The sequence below is a fragment of the Carassius carassius genome, chromosome 4 (assembly GCF_963082965.1).
Source record: "Carassius carassius chromosome 4, fCarCar2.1, whole genome shotgun sequence".
NCBI classification, from domain to species: domain Eukaryota; kingdom Metazoa; phylum Chordata; class Actinopteri; order Cypriniformes; family Cyprinidae; genus Carassius; species Carassius carassius.
Window position 1 is genome coordinate 40,071,565 of NC_081758.1, and position 18,455 is coordinate 40,090,019.

At 36.0% G+C, this 18,455-nt stretch overlaps 1 protein-coding gene and 1 long non-coding RNA gene across 2 annotated transcripts; both read right to left on the reverse strand.

Moving 5' to 3' along the window:
• Positions 1 to 1,560: 1,560 nt before the first annotated feature.
• Positions 1,561 to 3,920, reverse strand: LOC132135980 (serine protease FAM111A-like). The gene is made up of 2 exons (XM_059547213.1): positions 3,912 to 3,920; positions 1,561 to 3,854 (listed from the first exon to the last, which is right to left on the reverse strand). Exons 1-2 carry the CDS (start codon positions 3,918 to 3,920, stop codon positions 2,085 to 2,087), a joined length of 1,779 nt encoding a protein of 592 aa, XP_059403196.1. The 3' UTR covers positions 1,561 to 2,084.
• Positions 3,921 to 3,944: 24 nt separating this feature from the next.
• LOC132131623 (uncharacterized) lies at positions 3,945 to 18,220 on the reverse strand. Its single transcript, XR_009428906.1, has 4 exons — positions 18,154 to 18,220; positions 12,591 to 12,665; positions 12,436 to 12,498; positions 3,945 to 4,008 (listed from the first exon to the last, which is right to left on the reverse strand). It is a non-coding gene; the product is annotated as an uncharacterized LOC132131623 (long non-coding RNA).
• Positions 18,221 to 18,455: the final 235 nt, after the last annotated feature.

Sequence of the window (18,455 nt, forward strand, 5' to 3'; positions counted from 1 at the left end):
CAGAGCAGGCTTACAGGAACAGGGAGGAGTTGAAGATGAACGGGTCAGAGGAAGATGGAGGGATGATGTCTCGCAGAGACCAATTTAACCCTTTAACTTTCACTATACGGGATGCCTACATTTACTTCGCTATATTACAATTAAATCTAATCTAATCTTGACAAACTATATATTGTTGGAAAGGTCTAAGACCCCCCAATATATATTTTACCAATGTGTTTTGTTAAAAATGATGTAGGAAAAGTAATAGATAAATTTATGACAAGAGTGCACCCTCAAAAATCTACTTTGTAACAGGAGTTTTGACCTTTGTTTAAAAAAAGATTCTTCGTTGCCTTTTTCTCCATCACATTTTAGAAATCATCAGAAATTATATATCAACTGAAAACTTAAAATCTCAAAATTCATCCTTTAAAACCCATTTTAAAATCAGACATTGCATTACCATGTAAATGGTACATTATCATGTTGTAATATCATGTTACAAAATGTTTTCAGTCATGAATTATAAAAATCTAACTTTGAATCGTGCACTATAAAGTCTATGTTCAAAAATTTGAGTGACAGTTAAGGGGTTAAATAATGTACTTCTAAAAGGGGAATCTCAGAAATATACTGAGATAAATTGTTAATTATATTTTTCACAATAAGTCGACTCTTCAAGTTATTTTTACAATTAAAATTAGCATAAAATTAATTTAGTAAAACAAATACCACCATGTATAAACTCTTGTTTTGATACATAACTTATAAAACGTATATAAAAACATATATATAAACTATATTATATGTAAATATGTAAGTATATATAAGAGTGTATTATTTATATACTGTACATTCATAAAAAATATATAATAAAAATATATTGTATCATTATATTAAGGAGAAAACATCACCTTCAACTAAAGTATTTTTTAAGAATAAAAACATGCTGCTAGAAAATGCTATTTTCATAACTATTAAACAGTAAAACATATCAAAACACATTTTCACTTATTTAATCATTTATTATTTTCATTATTTGTGTTAACATTAATGCAAAATCAATTCAGTAGAACAAATACCTTGATCTTAAAGTTTTATTTTGCAATATAGACTGTCAATTTATTTTTAATGTAAATATACTATATAAATATTTATATGTGTGTGTATGTGTATAATGTTTTTAATGTTAAATATATAAAATATCTTGTGTTCTGCAAAAGAAAGTACATTATACTGGTTAGAGCAAACTATCACTTTAAATATAGGAAAAACCTGCGTTCCTCAAGCCTTTTTATGGGGTATTTGTTATACAGTTTACACACAGAGTTCAATCAGTGAGATTATTTTTAAATATAACATTTTTAATAATTATGATTACATTTCTGCTGTACAAGACATTCACAAAATTTGCCAGGCCCAACAAACTGAAGATCTTAGAAGCTTCTCATCATGAAAAATAAGCAAAACAACACACACCAACACCAATGTGTAACAGACAAGGCACACACCAGTAGAATAATAAATGTAAGTGGGACAAACATTATTGTAATTTACATCTTTATTTATCATGAAGAACATTGATTTGTAAACTCAAAGAAGTTTCTAAATGTATTTACTGTAATGGAGATACACCTTTGATTGTAGTTGTGTATTCTTGTCTCATATTACAGCAATTCTGTCAGATTAGTTCATTTGGTGTATTTGTGTGATTCAAAGATGATTTGATGTGGATGCTTGAACATGACAGCAAGAGCAAAACATTAAGATCAATTTAAATCTATTTAGAATCAGCATAAAATATCAACACAAATATACTGTAAAGTAAAACTAAAATAAAGAATATATGAGTGAATGATTTGTGTTAAATGAGTAAGTATATATAAGTCAGACCTAAAATAACCCACAGATGAGGTACATGACTTTACATTTGTCAAAAATTAGAGAAACAGAATATATCTTCTGCTTCTGAACACACAATTATTTATATTTGAGGTCTTTCAGAAATTAAGTTTTTGCAGTCATTACCTCTCCAAAAAAATGGTGGCACAGACGTGTGGACCGTTTCATTCAAAGCTTTTCGGCACGATCCATCAGTCGGTCTAATTCTGTTCCATTGGAGTCTCAGAATCATTGCTTTGATCAGTGTAGGGTTCTAAGATTTGGACCAAATCTTTTAAACCTCTTATCTTAGCATGTGCTCTGATCATATTCAGAATGGGCTGAATAGAAAAGGCATATTCCATAACGCTCTTAGTAGTTTTTCCATGTCCTCCATACACATAGCCGCCAGTGTGAATACCAATCAGATTGCAGTCTGCATCAAAAACTGGAGAGCCAGAAGATCCATGAAAAAAGCAAGAATTGTAAGTTATCTGGTTTTTATGAAAGTCCCATTTTTCTTCCACAGACTTCAGTCTCATCACATGAATGCATTCAGCATTCTCAGTTTTGTGTTTTTCTTCTGCATCTAGTCGACTCTCTGTTCCAATGGTAATGCAGGGGTCCATTTTCTTAACTCCCTCATCTGGATGCCCCACAATGCAGATCTGATGTCTGTTAGTAGGAAGGTTTGAACTTAAAGAATCGAGCAAATGATGGTACTTTCTAAAATATATTTCACCACTGTCATCTAGTTCAAGAAGAGCATAGTCAAGATGCCTTCCTTGCTCATCCTTTCCGTAATAGTAATCTGTGAGTTGTTTAACTTGTATGCGCTTCTCTGAATCCCTGTCTTCATAATCAAATACAGCTATGAACTGTTCAGCGTTAACTTTCGTAAGGTCAGTAGATATCCCAATAACATGAGCATTAGTGAGGATGTATTGGTCAAAGAGCAAGAAACCAGTTCCTAAAGCAGAGTCCCCCCGTCGAATCTGACACACAGAGTCAGAGAGCTTCATGAGCTCCTTCACTTTCTTCACCTTCAGGAAATTCTCAACACTTTTACCATATTCTGCTCTGAAGTACTCTTGGACCTCCGATTTGTTCTTCAGATTCTCTCTTTTCTTTAATGTGTCCAGTAAAACTGGAAACTGATGACGTAGAATTCCCAGAATCTCTTCAGAATTTACAATGGGTTTATAAAAATACTGTTTAGTTGATGGATTTGTGGACTTTGTGTTTCCATCTGGGGTTTTTTCTTGCTCAGTCTTGATGGGATTCTGACTTGAGTCGGCAGTTTCTGCCACATCAGCATCTGAAGCTACATTAGGTTCAGTCTTGACAAAAGTCAAATCCTCTTGACTGTCTGGCAGATTCTGGTCACTAAGAACAACTACCTGAAAAGCCTTTCCATCAAGATCGTCTACTGGATTTGACCATTCATGCATGCCTTTATCAAACTCAGAGAGTGCACAGTGTTTCTGGAAAATGTCTTTTTTGAATCGTCCATCACGTTTAAGAGCTTTTTTGATTTTCTCTCCTTTGAATGCATACACACAGACATATTGTACTTTGCTCCTTAGGGCTTTGCTCTTCAGTAACAAATTCACTTTCGGCCCTCCTTCTTTTTTAACCCAGATTGCGACTAATGTTTCAGGTTTACTTCTTTTACTGAGGAGTGAAGGATCTGCAGTTGTTTGATTTGTAGAACTATTTTTATCCTTTTGGATGAAGTCTATTTCTAAGATCTCATCTCTTTCAATAAGACAGCTGGGAAAATCAGTCTTCACAGCTGCTTCAGGAAATCCTTTTGATCTTTTGATTAGTATTTCTTTCTGCATGTTTTTCTTTTTGTCTTTTTCAGTCTTGAACATTGGGCTTGTATTAAGAGCCTCAAGCACAGTCATGGATGTTTTACACGACACTTTATATGAATCTTTCTCACGATATAAAGAAAACTTAAAAGTGTGGTCTTTTGCTTCGGTTTCCTGTTAAAATTTAAAAACAAAAACTGTTATGTACACAAACATTCCAGTTAATTCCACTGAAGACATTTTGAATATATGTTAAGTGATCTACCTGCTGCAGATGTTCTGAAGGTCCCTCTTCAACTTCTTTCTTAAACGAATAATCCATTTTTGTCTTAAGAAAATGTCAACAGTGATTTTAATAAAGGCTTACCACTGTCTACAGCTTAAATCATAATTTAAATCATGAAAAGGCCAAGCAATTGCAGTGTTATGGCTTTTCACACCCAGCATGATGCAGCAAAGCAAAAATCACAAACTAATGGTCTATTAACAATCAGGTGGAAACAAATATGCAAATTATTAACAGTCAAAAACATCTGCTGTGATTTTAAGAAGTAACAGGTGATTTTTATATTAGAATATTTATAACCCTCAGGTTCTGTGGTATGCTGTAAATCGTGACAAGTTACCTAAAGCTTTTTGTTTCGAAAGCCTAAAACACTATAAACAAATATCACTGTCAATTTAGTTTCTTTGCATTTGGGTTTCCCTTTTCCCTTGTTCGGGGCGGACTTAACCATTAGGCAAAGTTAGACGACTGCCTTGGGCCCCCAAAAATGGTTTTCATATATACGAGATGCGCATTTAGCGCGGACACGATGAACCGAGCTGAACGTGCTTCTTCTGTATCCTGCTTATAGCAAATGAAAATATTCTGCATGTGAAGCTGACTGCCACACGAGCGCGAGGTCTCTCTTTCCCAGCATGTGCGTACACTTCTCTCTCTGCATCTGCTCTGTTCAGCGAGCGGCTGAAAGGAGATGCGCTTTAAGTTAAAACACATATTTGCTTCTCTAATTTTACATGCAAGTATAGCCGAAATCACAGCACAGCTATTGTCTTTATCTTGTCTGTTTGATTTTATCAGACAACGGCACGATTATAAATCAGGATTTTTGTGCAGATTAACACCTTGGAAGGGAGAGCTGGTTAGTCTTAATGGGTCACGTTGCAGTCACTATATTCATCCTATTGTCTGACAACAGAAACAGTTAAATATATAAATGAAAAAAGTTTCTAGAATTTAGCTGGATCAAAATACAGTATGTGGTGCCACAGAAAAAGAGGCAAACAAAACGTAATAATTAATAATAAATGTACATTTTGCATGTTAAGAAGTGAGCTGCCTGTCTTGTGAAAATGCAAACAGGTTGTGTACTGTAAGTAAATTGCTCAGTGCAAAGATAGATAAATAATAGGAACCTAGTATTTGTTTGAAAAAACAATGAACTATGAAACATGTCTACTCTTCATGCTCTGTCAACTATGGTTTCACTGATAAAAAAACATTACTTAAAGCATCGATATTTGTCCATGGCATGCCCATGTTGATTAGATTAAAAACTTGAAGGCCTGGTTTCAAAAACGCTGCTTATCTTAAGCAAGCTTCTATGGACATCTTGGCAATTGAATCACCATTGGCTAGTAAATTTACTTTTTAAATTTGAGTTTACTCAAGTAAACTGATATTACCAGGCTGATATACTTTCTAGACTAGAGCAATTATTAAATATCTTTCTTGTTCCCCCTTTTTTGTTACATATACATGGCTAAAATGTGTTTCTAAAATATTTCTATAGGCTAATGAAATAATACTGGCATTTAAAAAAAAAATTCATTAGGCTATTTTTGGTGCCCCCTCAGCACTTGATGCCCTACGCACAGTGCGTGATGCGCGTGGTGGGAGCGGCGGCGCTGGCAAGACCTGCTCAGCTCTTCCTCACAATTTTACAGTTATGCTATTTTCTTTTAAAGTCATCCTGTTTTCTTTTCAAGTACATATTTTAAGTTTTTATTTTTAACAAATCATTATGTAACCTACGTGTTCTACAGATCTGTGTACAAGTTTTAAGACACTGATTTTGATCGTATTAACAGGGCTTAACGCTAAAGACATTTTCTACTGGTCCGGTTCGGCCAGTGGTTTAATTTTTTCTTTACTTGCCCTGGCAAAATTTTTACAGGACTTGCCACAATCAATCAATCAATCAATCAATAAGACTTATTGTTTTCATTGTTGACTGTAACATTGTATTGTAATAAATAATAACCACTTTGCACAAATAGGTACAATAGTTCAAAGATAAAACTGAAATAAACCATGCTTTTTCAGGTCTTTCAGGTAGGGCTAACTATTCCAGTTAAGGATGCACTGATCAGGATTTTATTTATTTTACAATCAAATGAGCCGATTCCCATTCTCGTTGCCAATTTATTTAGTTCTTTTTTTTTGTTTTTGTTTTTTACATTTATTAAATGTTTATTTTGCTCTGTTACTGCCCAAACTAACCTTGAGCAAACAAACAAACAAACAAAAAAATATATGCAACATGAAGCAAGTGCACAAAACAAAAACATCAGATTGGCTGAATTAATTTTTCATTATTATTATTAGTTTTATTTCCTTAATTATATGTATGTCTGCACTATTTGTACTTTCTGTACTGGAAGCTCCTAACGAAATTTCTTCTGTGTGTAAACACTTGGCAATAAAGCTCTTTCTGATTCTGATGAAAATGCTAATTCAATCTCTGATAACAGGTGGCGCTTATAGATCACTAATCTAGCACTGAGTTATTGCTACACGCAGAGCTGCAATTGAAAAAAAAAATAATTAAGTAAATGAAAATCTAAAAATAAATAAACAGCAATGGGTATTGAGTTATTTAAATAATATAAAGACATCGCTGTCCCTAACTTGCAACCTCCCACTTAATTCACTTCCTAAATTAAATGAAAAAAAAAAAAAAAAAAACTTGGACGCTAATAATACATCTATCTGGCAACACGACTGAGGCTGAGCTCGCGTCCTCAATCACAACTCGCTCAAAGGACGAGGCCATGTAACCTTTTCACAATAATAATATTTATTTATTTTTTAAAACCGAGATAGCTTGCTGAAATACATCTGTGGCTTCCTCATCTACCTCAGCCATGCTGTTCAAGACCTGTCACGGTGAGCCTGATCGCGCCTAACCTGCCTTCCGTTTCAACTAAACGCCTTCTGTTTCCACTATACTCTCTCTCGCACATACATACATTCTTCTCTCTTACATACATCTATATATGTATGTGTGTATATGTATGTGAAAGGAGAATGTATGTGTGTGAGAGTAGAAATATATGTATAAGGAGAATGTATGAGTTTGAAAGCAAAAATATATGTATTTGTAAGGAGAAAGTATGTGTGCGTGAAAGCAAAAATATATGCATATGAAAGGAGAATGTAAGTGTGTGTAAGAGTAGAAATGTATGCATGTGTAAGAAGAATGAATGTGTGTGAAAGAAAAAATATATGTATCTGAAAGGAGAATGTAAGTGTGTGAAAGCAAGACTATATGAATGTGAAAAGAGAATGTAAGCGTGTGAGAGTGCCAGAATGAATTATGTCTTGCACCGCCCCTCATATGTATATATAGCCTGTATATATATATATATATATATAATATATATATTAGTGGTGGGCCGTTATCAGCGTTAACATGCTGCGTTAACGTGAGAGCCTTATCGGGCGATTAAAAAAATATCACCGTTAATCTATTCTCAAAGTTGGGTTGGGAGCTGGGTCTATACTAAGCAAGCTATGATGACTTTCACCTTGATATTTTATATAACAGACTTGGCTGAGGCCAGCCTAAAAAGATGCTCAGGACAGTTGACGGGCCACTGCTGCGCATCGTCACGAAAGCTTATCTTTTTCACGTTTTTTTAAGCCTTACCGCTTGTCGATTTAAACATTAATCGATCCAAAAACAAGACACGGAAGAGCTGAACAGAGTAGCTGGTTACTCGCGCGCTGAGTAGCTGGTTACTGTTCGGTGCGCACGAGAGAGAGAGGGAGAGCCGCGTATCACGGACAGCGACACTGAAACGAGCTCTCTTCTGCGAAGTTCTCCTCGAAGTCCCTCCTGCACCTGAACGAACAAATACAAATCGCAGTTTGAAAAAACAAAAAGATGTGAAAGAGCCCAATTCAGTGCTCGCGGTGTTCTGGTGTTCAGGGCTCACGCAGAGAAAGGCGTCTCAAAACACTTGAACATCGAATTTTCTTATTTTTGCTCTTGTGCCGACAAATACATACAAAATATGTCAAAATATTCACCTTGGAAATTATGCTCGAAAAAAACTGTCAGTTATTTCTTAAGTGAAAGTAAACAGTTGAGGAAAAAATGGGATGTGTATTATATTGGATGCGTTCATCATCTTTTAAAGTGACCGTGCTTAATTTAGCCACTGGCTGCCTTAATGTTAATCCAAGAAAATGAAAATGAAAATCACTCACTGCTCTTGACTGAATTACTTTGTAGTTTTAACAGTCAAACCAAAAATTATTCGGACACCAGATATAATTTTTGATATATACAGCAAAACTGTAATAATGTGAGAGATGTTGAAGGTGTCTGAATAAATGTTGGTTTGATTGTATATTTCATTTTTACATTGAAGACTATGGAATGATATTGCGGACATTATTCAAAAGGAATTGCAAATTGTATTTGCAATTGCTTTTTTAATTTGTGGACGCATAAAATGTGACATAATCCAAACGCAAATGCAAATCGCGCATTACCGTTTTCATTTTCGATTAAGTGAACGCACAGTGTCTGGCAAATTTAAAATGGAAATGCAAAGTCCGTTTGCAATTGTGTTTTCCATATCTTACGAGCTATGAGCCTTTTATATTTAAATAGCAATATTAATTACCACATTTGCCTTTTCACTCTCTCTGCACTGTACATGTAAACTGCCAAAACTCAAATGGAATCGCAATACCTTTTGCATTTGAATTTCCAACGTCTACACGGAAACCTGTCAATCAAGTGACAGGGGTGGGGCCATTTTATTGGGCGTGTTTGCATTGGGAAGTGACGATCGTACTAAAATGTACCATGTTTTTACTAGGGTAAATATGAGTTAACGATAGTGTTAATAATTAAGCCACAGTAGCCACAAATGTACAGTTGTCTGAGACGTTATGAAATGTTCTTTAACATCATGAACCATAAAATGTAGTCAGTGTTCTGCTATTGTTTATTTTCACAATAGGTAAACACAGGCCACAAGTTAACACGGTCACATTTCCTTGATTAAGCAGCTGCACGATGTAAAGCCGAGAGTCTTGTCTTGAATCTAGAGATCTGGTGTTGATTCAGTGTAGCTTGGTAGCTCAGTGGTTAGTGACTGTCATCTTTCACGGCATACCGTCTTTTCGCGCGTGTTCGAAACCCGGGCCAACACAGACGTTCTTTATTTTTTTGTTTATCCTACTCGATGACAGTGACTAACCACTGAGCTACCAGGCTACACTGAATCAACACCAGATCTCTAGATTGACGTGAGATTAGATTAGCCCCACCCACTAACAGAAAACACGACAGTTCTTGAAAGCTGGAAAAAAAACATAGGAACTCCGTTATTTTGACAGGAACATACAACAAAGTATATCGTTTACATGTAGCGTGTCAATTCTGCATGTAAGACTCTCGATCTCTCTGCTCTCACCAAAGGCAAACGGACGCCGAGTGGTGCGCCTTTAAAGTACAGTTTACGGTACGTCAAACACAGGTACGCTGTGCATTCATTGAGACGAACGGAGAAATATCAGAGATCGCTTGACGGAGATAGAAACTCTGAAGCGCTCAAAGTGTTTGGCGAGTGAACATATATCTGAGCTAAACTTATACTTAGCCTCCAACTCACTAGCAAGTAAAATCTGAGAATTATTAGCCATTGGCTAATATTAGACATCATTTAGTCACCCAGAGTGAAGATTTAGTCAATTGCTCGTTACCCGTGTTCCTACCAAGTACTCCTCGCTGCAGACTGTAGCGCGGCGACGTCACGTATGTACGTCACGTATGTATGTGACGTGTGTTTACCGCGCATGCGCAGTAACGTATATGTATTTACCGTAAATACGATTGTGCACCGTACGCGCCGTACTGACTGTCAGATATTACTTTTGTTTTCTTAAAAATTTGCGTTTAAATTGCTTTTAATTGTAAGAATGCTTTGGTCATAATCATAGAGAGTGTCATTGCAAATGTGTGCGATTTCAAACACTTATGACATGTTTTATGATATAGTATTCGAATGCTGGTCTTTCAAAGTCTTATTTCGCCTAAAATGAACCATTAAAGATGTCTTAAAATAGAGCCGAAAGACTATATTAATGTTAGTAAAGCCATTCCCTTATGAAACAAAAATATATTGCAGTATATTGGAAAATATCATGTAATATATTAGGCATATATTCTTATATATGGGATTTAATATTTATTTTTCCAATATATTGCAATATATTGAAAGCGGCAACCATTTGTATATTTTGCAATATATTATATGATATATGTATCATCAATATATTATTCAATGTATTCAAATATATAATATATTAGAAAATAAAAAGGGAAAATAATATATTACAATATATCACAATATATTTTAAGAAATATATTGGCAAAAAAAAATCATATTTGTAATCTTTTTCATTAACATTATCAAAGATTAATAGATACTGTAACACATGTATTGTTCATTGTTAGTTCATGTTAATTAATACATTAACTAGTGTTTACCAATGACACCTTATTGTAAAGTGTTACCTCTTAAACTGACCTTCATATGTCTTAATATGACTTTTTGGGGACATTGTCAGTGAGAAGAAATTCAGAGAAGAGACCCACTTCATGTGGCTAGAGTACTGTAATTATCTGTTTCTCTTTCTCTGACAGACTGTATAGCCCTCAACTGTAAAATTTTCAAATTTAAAAAAACTTCAAACTTTCAGGCCATGCTTTCTCAAGCCAAGCCAACCTAAATTTTGACTTGAGAAAATTTATTAATTTAGTTGATGTTAATGCTGGTTATAATTTAATCTCTTAGGTAGTTTACAGACAAAGCAAATAACACTTTTTCTAACACCATGTTATAATATATTTAAAAATACATTTAAAATATTTTCCTTGTATGGCTCTTCTGCCTTTCTTCAAAATGATTTAATATTGCTTTAGTATTGTTTGTTATTTTATGCAAATTAGGTGTCGTGAACTGGAGTGCATTGTCTGAACAATACAACCTGAGTGTCCGGGCGTCATGTTCTCTGACCCAGTGCCTCCGGTGCAGTAAGATATTTAAAGACTGTCCACCTGTGTGTGAGGAATCGCAGGAGGAGAGTCCTGTGTGGGTTTTATCCATTCAAAGAATTTGAGGGCTACTGAGGGCTACTGCTTGACTTATTGTTTTATCAGTGATGGAGGTGAATTTCAGATTTTTTTTTCTTGTGTCATGTCTATAGTCTTAATCTATATTTGTATATACAATTATATTTTCTGTTTTGTTCTTTGAAATAAATAAAAAAAGATCACTGTCATCAGTTTGGTTTTTTTGGAGGCACCTTGCATAAAATGGGATGCAGACACTGAAAATATACTGTATGTAGTCAACTGAACTTAAAACTACTTTACTGGCTTAAATGTTTCACATGCAGAATTGCCAAAGCAAAAGAAAAATGTCCAAATTTATAGTTAAAAAATAGATAAACAAGAACCATAGCAAAAGAAAGATTAAAATAAGAAAGGCAGTGGTTTACACTAAGAGCAAATGGCTATAGATTCTATTTATACTATGTTAAAATAGCAGGATTTTCTGCTATTTATATTACTTATTGCAAAGAGTGGCAATTATTTGCACCTCAGTATTGTAGTACATTATAAAACAGTATGCAATAATGACTGAGTGTAAATTATAATTTTAATTCAAATTATTAAATGGATGCCAGCATATTAGGACAATGAAGCCCTCCCTCAAAACTGTTTGATTATTTCCTTCGTTTTTATTTAAAATAAAAGTTTTTCTGATGTGATTTGAAATTTTTGTAAAGGTAGGGAAAAAAAGGCAGATTCGGACCGGATCGATTGCATCAAATTGTGAACAACAAACTTTACTTTATCTGTTGTAATTTTGACTAGCTCAATAAGAAATATAAGGTGCCATTAAAGTGTAATATTACAATATACACAGTGAAGTAAAGTGCAACAGAATGTTAATATATTGTAAGATACTACACAGATATTACAGAATAAACTTTAATTCCGTATAATTTTACCTCAGATTAAACATGGTTAAACATTGTTGTTTTTCCCGTCTTTTTTACACCTTAATGTTCTTTAATACTTTAACATTTTATTAGAGTTTTCTTTTAAGTATGCGCATCGTTTTAATGCACACACGACCCGAAAACAACTAACGTCATCACGCAATGCAAATTACAAGCGCATGCGCGGTAAACACATACGTGACGTACGTACGTGACGTCACCGCGCTACAGTCTGTAGCGAAGGGTGTCTCGTTCCTACTCATCATTAGTTTCCCTGGTTTCCAATTAGTTTTCACCTGTCATTAGTACCAGTTAATTAACTTACTCCATACTTTTTTAGAATTGGTTGTTGTTTCCCAGTTAGATTAATGATTAAAGACTGTGAATTTCCTTGTCATTGTGCCCTTCACTACAGCCCATTGCTAACAGTCACAACCATACCTGAACATTGTCACTAGCTTCTGACTTCTCCCCAGGTTCACTGTCTGTGGCAGTCTCCTTTTTCTGATAGAGACAACAACATTACCATTGGAAATAAGCATAAATCTAATAAAGAGGCTAAGCAAAGAGGATGAGATAAATAACAAGTCACTCACAGGACTCTCTTGAAAGGATGTCAGAAATTCAGTCTGCTTCAGTTTTTTGGGTGGCACTTCAGACATGTTTTGTATCTATGAATAGAACAAACTATGATGAGCTTGAGGAGGAAATTGAGGAGATCCAGACAGCAATGGTAAATAAAACATTTAAATTACTAGACAAAAGATTATATCTTGAGAAAAGTAGATTTTGAGGGGTATACCGCCATTGACCTCCATTCATTCTTCACTCGTCCTGTGAGCGCCCTCATATGGAATCAGAGTGGAACTACAACCAGTTCAGAAGCCGGAAGTGTAGTGAGAGTGAAACTTCTCGACAGAGAATGTCTAATATGGAGAGAAGTTTCACTCTCACTACACTTCCGGTAAAATGTCAGCAACATGGGTTATTCGACCTATAACCCATGTTGAACTTGCAAAACCTACAATCAGATCTGAGATTTCTCAACGGCAACTGGGGTGAAAGGGACAAATTGAGCCGTCTAGCCCCATAGACTCCCATTCATTTTGCACTAAAGGCGATCGCCCCCAGTGGAACTCTGGTGGTACTGCAACCAAAATTCGGTACAACAGGACTTAAAGGCAGGGTAGGTAATATATGTATAAACAACTTTCTTCCAAATTTGTTTAAACTTTCTATATATATCAATGCATAATTAAAATGTAAGTACTCTGATAAAAAGAGTATAAAAATCGAGTGACTCTAGACCGTTTAATCTGTATTAAACACAGCTCATTATTTCCATTTCGGGACGAAACATAGGATTGGCTTAGGCGACTGTCACTCTCTCGCAACCATGGCAACCACCCTTTTGCCACACATGACCTGCCCACTTGCGCGTGCACGTTTGATTTGAGGAAACAGCACGTTTGATTCAACAGGCACGGATCCTAGGAATACCAAAACAATGGCAGAGAAACAGCAAGCAAAATTCACAGTACCAGCCTATGCAGTTAGTGAAGGCAAACCAGGCAAAAAAAAGGAAGACAGTAACAGTACAAGAAAAGGCAATGAACAAAAAGTCTTTGGATAAACAAAGAAATAAAATGCGAGTTAATATCGGCGTGGCTTTCCAGCGATGGCGAGAACTGAGGGAACTCAAGGGGCTGAAAAGTGACTCCTTGATGGCTTTATTTCTGCTGGACAGGTAAATCTTTCTTTTTGTATTTTGATCATACATATTTTTTTCATGAAGCATGTGTCATTAGCACACGTAGCAGCTGCATAATATAGCTAACATAACATTACTTAGCGAGCCATAGTAGAGGCTCTGGAAGGAGCCCAGAAGGGAGGGGGTGGAGTGAATGGAAATAATGAGCTGTCTTTAAAACAGTCGTGAGAGGTCTACAGTCACTCGATTTTTATACTTTCTTTTTCAGAGTACTTACATTTTAATTATGTATTGATATATAAATAAAGTTTAAACAAATTTGGAAAAGAAGTTTTTTATACATTTTTTTTACCTACCCTGCCTTTAATAGGGAGTGGGAAGGCTCTCCATAGACAGGCTCTGCTTCTCGCCATATTAGACATTCTCTGGATGTAGTCCCTTTTAGCAACTAATTAGCAATCACCATTTTTAAGACACAATAAAGTAAAAAAAATCACAAGCAGGTTATAACTTGTGTGTTTTATGTCATAGATGAAAACGTGAAAATATTTAGAGGCTTTGTTAACCACAGATCTTATTTCAGGTGATTTAGCAAAAACCCATTCAAAAATCCCATAGTCTTTAGGGCGAGGGAACCGGAAGTGCTAAAATGCTAACTCACGTCCGCGTTTTGGCCAAAAAAGTGACGTCACAACTTCGGCACTCTATTTGATCACTAGTCTATTCTTGGGGCATGGTTAGAGGTCCATTAAATTTTCACAGAGAATTCAGCCTTGTTTAAGCCTAGACGTTTAGGATGTGTTAAGACGTCTATAAGGCGTGCGTATCCTGAGTGAGAACATTTACTCGTATGTATCAAAAACACTATACAACTCATATTTACAATTGATCGGTTACAGTAGTGCATACTCCCTTTAGTATTGCAAATATATTCACCTGGAAAATAGGAAAAAAATGCGGACTTAAGGTTTGTTTTTATCAGCAAAATGTAAAAGTAAAGTAAAAGACCGCTTCTTAACCCAGATAATGTGAACATGTTGGTCACTAACAGCCAATTTAGTATGAGTCATTTTGTTTTCATTTTGAAAAGCTATTTTCAAATGATCTGTTATCTTTGCTGTTTCCCGACGTAATGATTTGGAGGCACTGTTTTATTTTTTTCTTATTTATTTGATTCCACAGTGTTTGCTAAACTTTTTGTAATTTATTAGTCGATATATAATTAAAGTCGCTTCAAGGTAACTTAATCTATATATAACGTTATTCTTTGATTTAATATAGCTGTGTATGACATGCCTCGTTGTGCTTTTCATTAAAGAGTAACTAAACCCTAAACCAACTTTTTTTTAGTTAATGATCTATAAGAATTGGGCTTTATTAGTGCTGTTCATTGATTCGAGTAACTTTTTTGACATTTGAGTATAAAGTGTTTTAATTCTACAATATGTGGTGTAAAAATGTCTGAGTGCTCCCTCTTCAGGTTGAACGGTGGCTACTGCAGTTGATTTTTCTTATTGGATGTTGCGGTGACAAGTGACGTAAGCAGTTTCCAGCTCACCACGCTCCTTGGTACGAGTTACCATGCCCTTGGCAGTATAAAACCATCTTGTTCCATCAAAATCACTGTAGTGAGTCAGGAGTTGGAATTGCGAGTATTGAAAACGATCAGGATAGACTATTATAGCATCTATTTAGCATATCAATTATAGAGTTATTTAGATCTTCAAGTTAGTGTAGATTAATCTGTATTTAGTACAGTGGTCAGGATGGTATGTAGGTGTGTTGCTGGTTGTGACAGCACTGCTGGACTGCATAATTTTCCAGCAGACTTTAAAATTAGGCGCCAGTGGTTGCATGCACTTGGCCTGGAAGACCGCGAGTTCCCTTCTAGAGCTGAAGTGTGCAAACTGCATTTTACACGGGCTTGCTTCTCCAATGCAATGGAGGTGGAAATGGGCTTCTCCACAGCTCGCGCTGAAAAGCGACGCGATGCGGAAGTGAAAGCCGCCTTTACGCCGCCTTCACACTGGCAGTTGAAATCAGCTCCGTAATACGCAATACGCCCCCAGTGGACGTCGTACACAACGGTGAAAAGTGTCGGAAGCCTCGGAACCGAGTAGAACAAAAATGGCGGAAAGGTTGGAAAGGCTGACAGCGCGACACCCTGAAATACTCCCTGAAATCCTCACCGTTGTTCAGACGCAGCTCACCCACCAGGCGGTGAAACTCCCCGTACTGATACCTCTCTGCCAGGTAGTATTTTACCCACATGGATCTCTTTTTTTTTTGCTTGCTTCTCAAGTATAGGAGAGCAACAGCAAGAGCATTGACAAGTCTACGATTAGCCATAATATAATTTTCTGGCTGTATGTGAATGAGCGGGAAAATGGCCACAACATTGAATTGTACAATATTTAAATATTTAATTATTTAATTGTATTAACTGCATAAATTACGTTATAAAATCATTAAAATGAAAAAATGACATGACAACTTGTCATTATAAAATCATTATTTTTTTTATTAAAAGTTAAGAATTCAGGTTTGTTTATCAGTACCATAGCAACGCCAACTTCCGCTGGAATTGTCGGATAGGAACCGTCCGTAGCTTTTCGCAAGAGTTAAATTTTTTGAACGCATCCGGATGGCCAACGGACTCGATTTTTTTCGCACCGCACTCGTTCGCACCTGGTTCGGACCCATTCGCATGCGGTCTGCGAATCTCCATAGAAAATGAATGACTTCCGGTCGTTTCGCTGCCGTATCGGAGCTGATTTCAACTGCCAGTGTGAAGGCGGCGTTACACTGTCTCCGACGAACGACAAGCGACAGACCGGAAGTCATTCATTTCCAATGGAAAGTAGTGCGGGAGCTGCGTGGAGTTCCGATCACATGCGTATGCGGAAATTTCGGATCCAATTTGAGCCTCGGATACGTTCAAATATTTGAACTTCTGCGACTAGACCGTATGCGAACGCCCGACCGGATGTGATGTATTCTAATCAAAACAATCGGTGCGAGGTCAGAATTATCGATATTTTGTTAACTTTAACATTATTCTTTAAACACGATTTCTGTAAAATGGTGGTTTAGAATAATTATGGCAGAAATAATTATTTAATAATTATTAAACCATTATTTACATTCATTAGCCACATAAAACCTACTGTTTTTATTTTGGTGGTCATCTGATTTGTGACGATGCATTCATACATTAATTATATTCATTAAAATTATTAATTTTACCATGGTGAATATGCCAAGGTAACGGTTGCTGCACAACCAGTTTGAAAGTTCTGCGAGACTGCCGCTAGAGGGAGAAATGCGACAATCGTGTCCGAATGTCGTGTGCAGTGGAAAGGGGGCATAAGACCGCTGTTTGAGCCAGTTGCTCGAATTGATATGAACAGACACCTCGACATCCCCCACTTCAGGTGAAGGTGGGGAAGAAAAGTCCTCTACTTCAAATGATCGCTCTGTTGCAAAGCTACTTGCGTCACTACAGTCACTCTCCATTTTAGCGTCTCTGACAGCAGCTGTCAATCAATCCGTCACTGCGGGTCTCAGGTTCACGCCGCACTCGCTCAGCCCCGCCCTCGGTTCGTCCCCACTATCTCCGCTGTGATCTGCCCACTTTTCAGCATTTTTCAAATATTGTCAGTGGGTGGAGTCAGGCTCTGACCAGGGGTTTAGTTACCCTTTAAGAATAACAATGAATCCATCTTTCAAACATTTGTTTTAGTCTTAAAAAGTGAAAGGTTCAAAAGCACAACAGATCATTATCTTTTCTTGTAAACGTGACAAGATCGAGATTAAAAGCGAAAGTGAAAGCGTCCTACTCTCACAAAATACACATCACAAATAATACTGATGGAAAAGAATCGGTTGAATGTTAATTACACTTTTGTTACCATATAACGTTAACTATAAACTATGGTAACGGAAGAAAAAAAACTATTTATCAGCATCCATTTAGTAATCCCATTTTGTGGCGAAAAGAAAGTTTAGAGCCCTCAGCTTGTGGAAAAGCTTTTTATTATGAGTTTTCTCATTTCCTGGACTAAAACATATATTAATAGTTCAATAGGTTGGTATATTAACATTATATCAGATAATGAAACAAGTTTTTTTTAGTCTTTTAAGTTTAAGTCTGTAAAACCTAAAATGTTGATACCTTATTTTTTCACGGTAACGTAAAGTAAGACAGAAGTAAAAACAGCACTGATCCAAACACCTTTGGTCTTCATACACGACAGAGGAAGAGTATTTCTTTCTTTTCTTCACAGATAACACTCACAACAAGCATTTAAAGCATTAAAAAAAACCATTCTGCAGTGCTTTTTGTTAATCCATATTTACAGATATATACTTAGGAAAGAAACTGGAGAAAACTCTCTTGGGGGATATTGTAAATAATGTTATATATATATTTAGTGTTAAAATATTACCTTATGTGAGTTGGAAGTTTAAATGAAGCCGGAGAAAGCGCGAGCCGTCCGTTTCCCGCGATTTTTTCAAACGGTGTGTGATCATCTGATCACTTCTTCTTCTTCGTCGTCGGGGTTTTACTGCACTTTGCATGCGATTTGTTGCTTTACTGCCATCTGCTTTTTTTATCCTCCTACGACCCAGGCTTAGACTTCTATGGAATGATATTGCGGACATTATTCAAAAGGCATTGCAAATTGTATTTGCAATTGTGTTTTCAATTTGTGGACGCATAAAATGTGACATAATCCAAACGCAAATG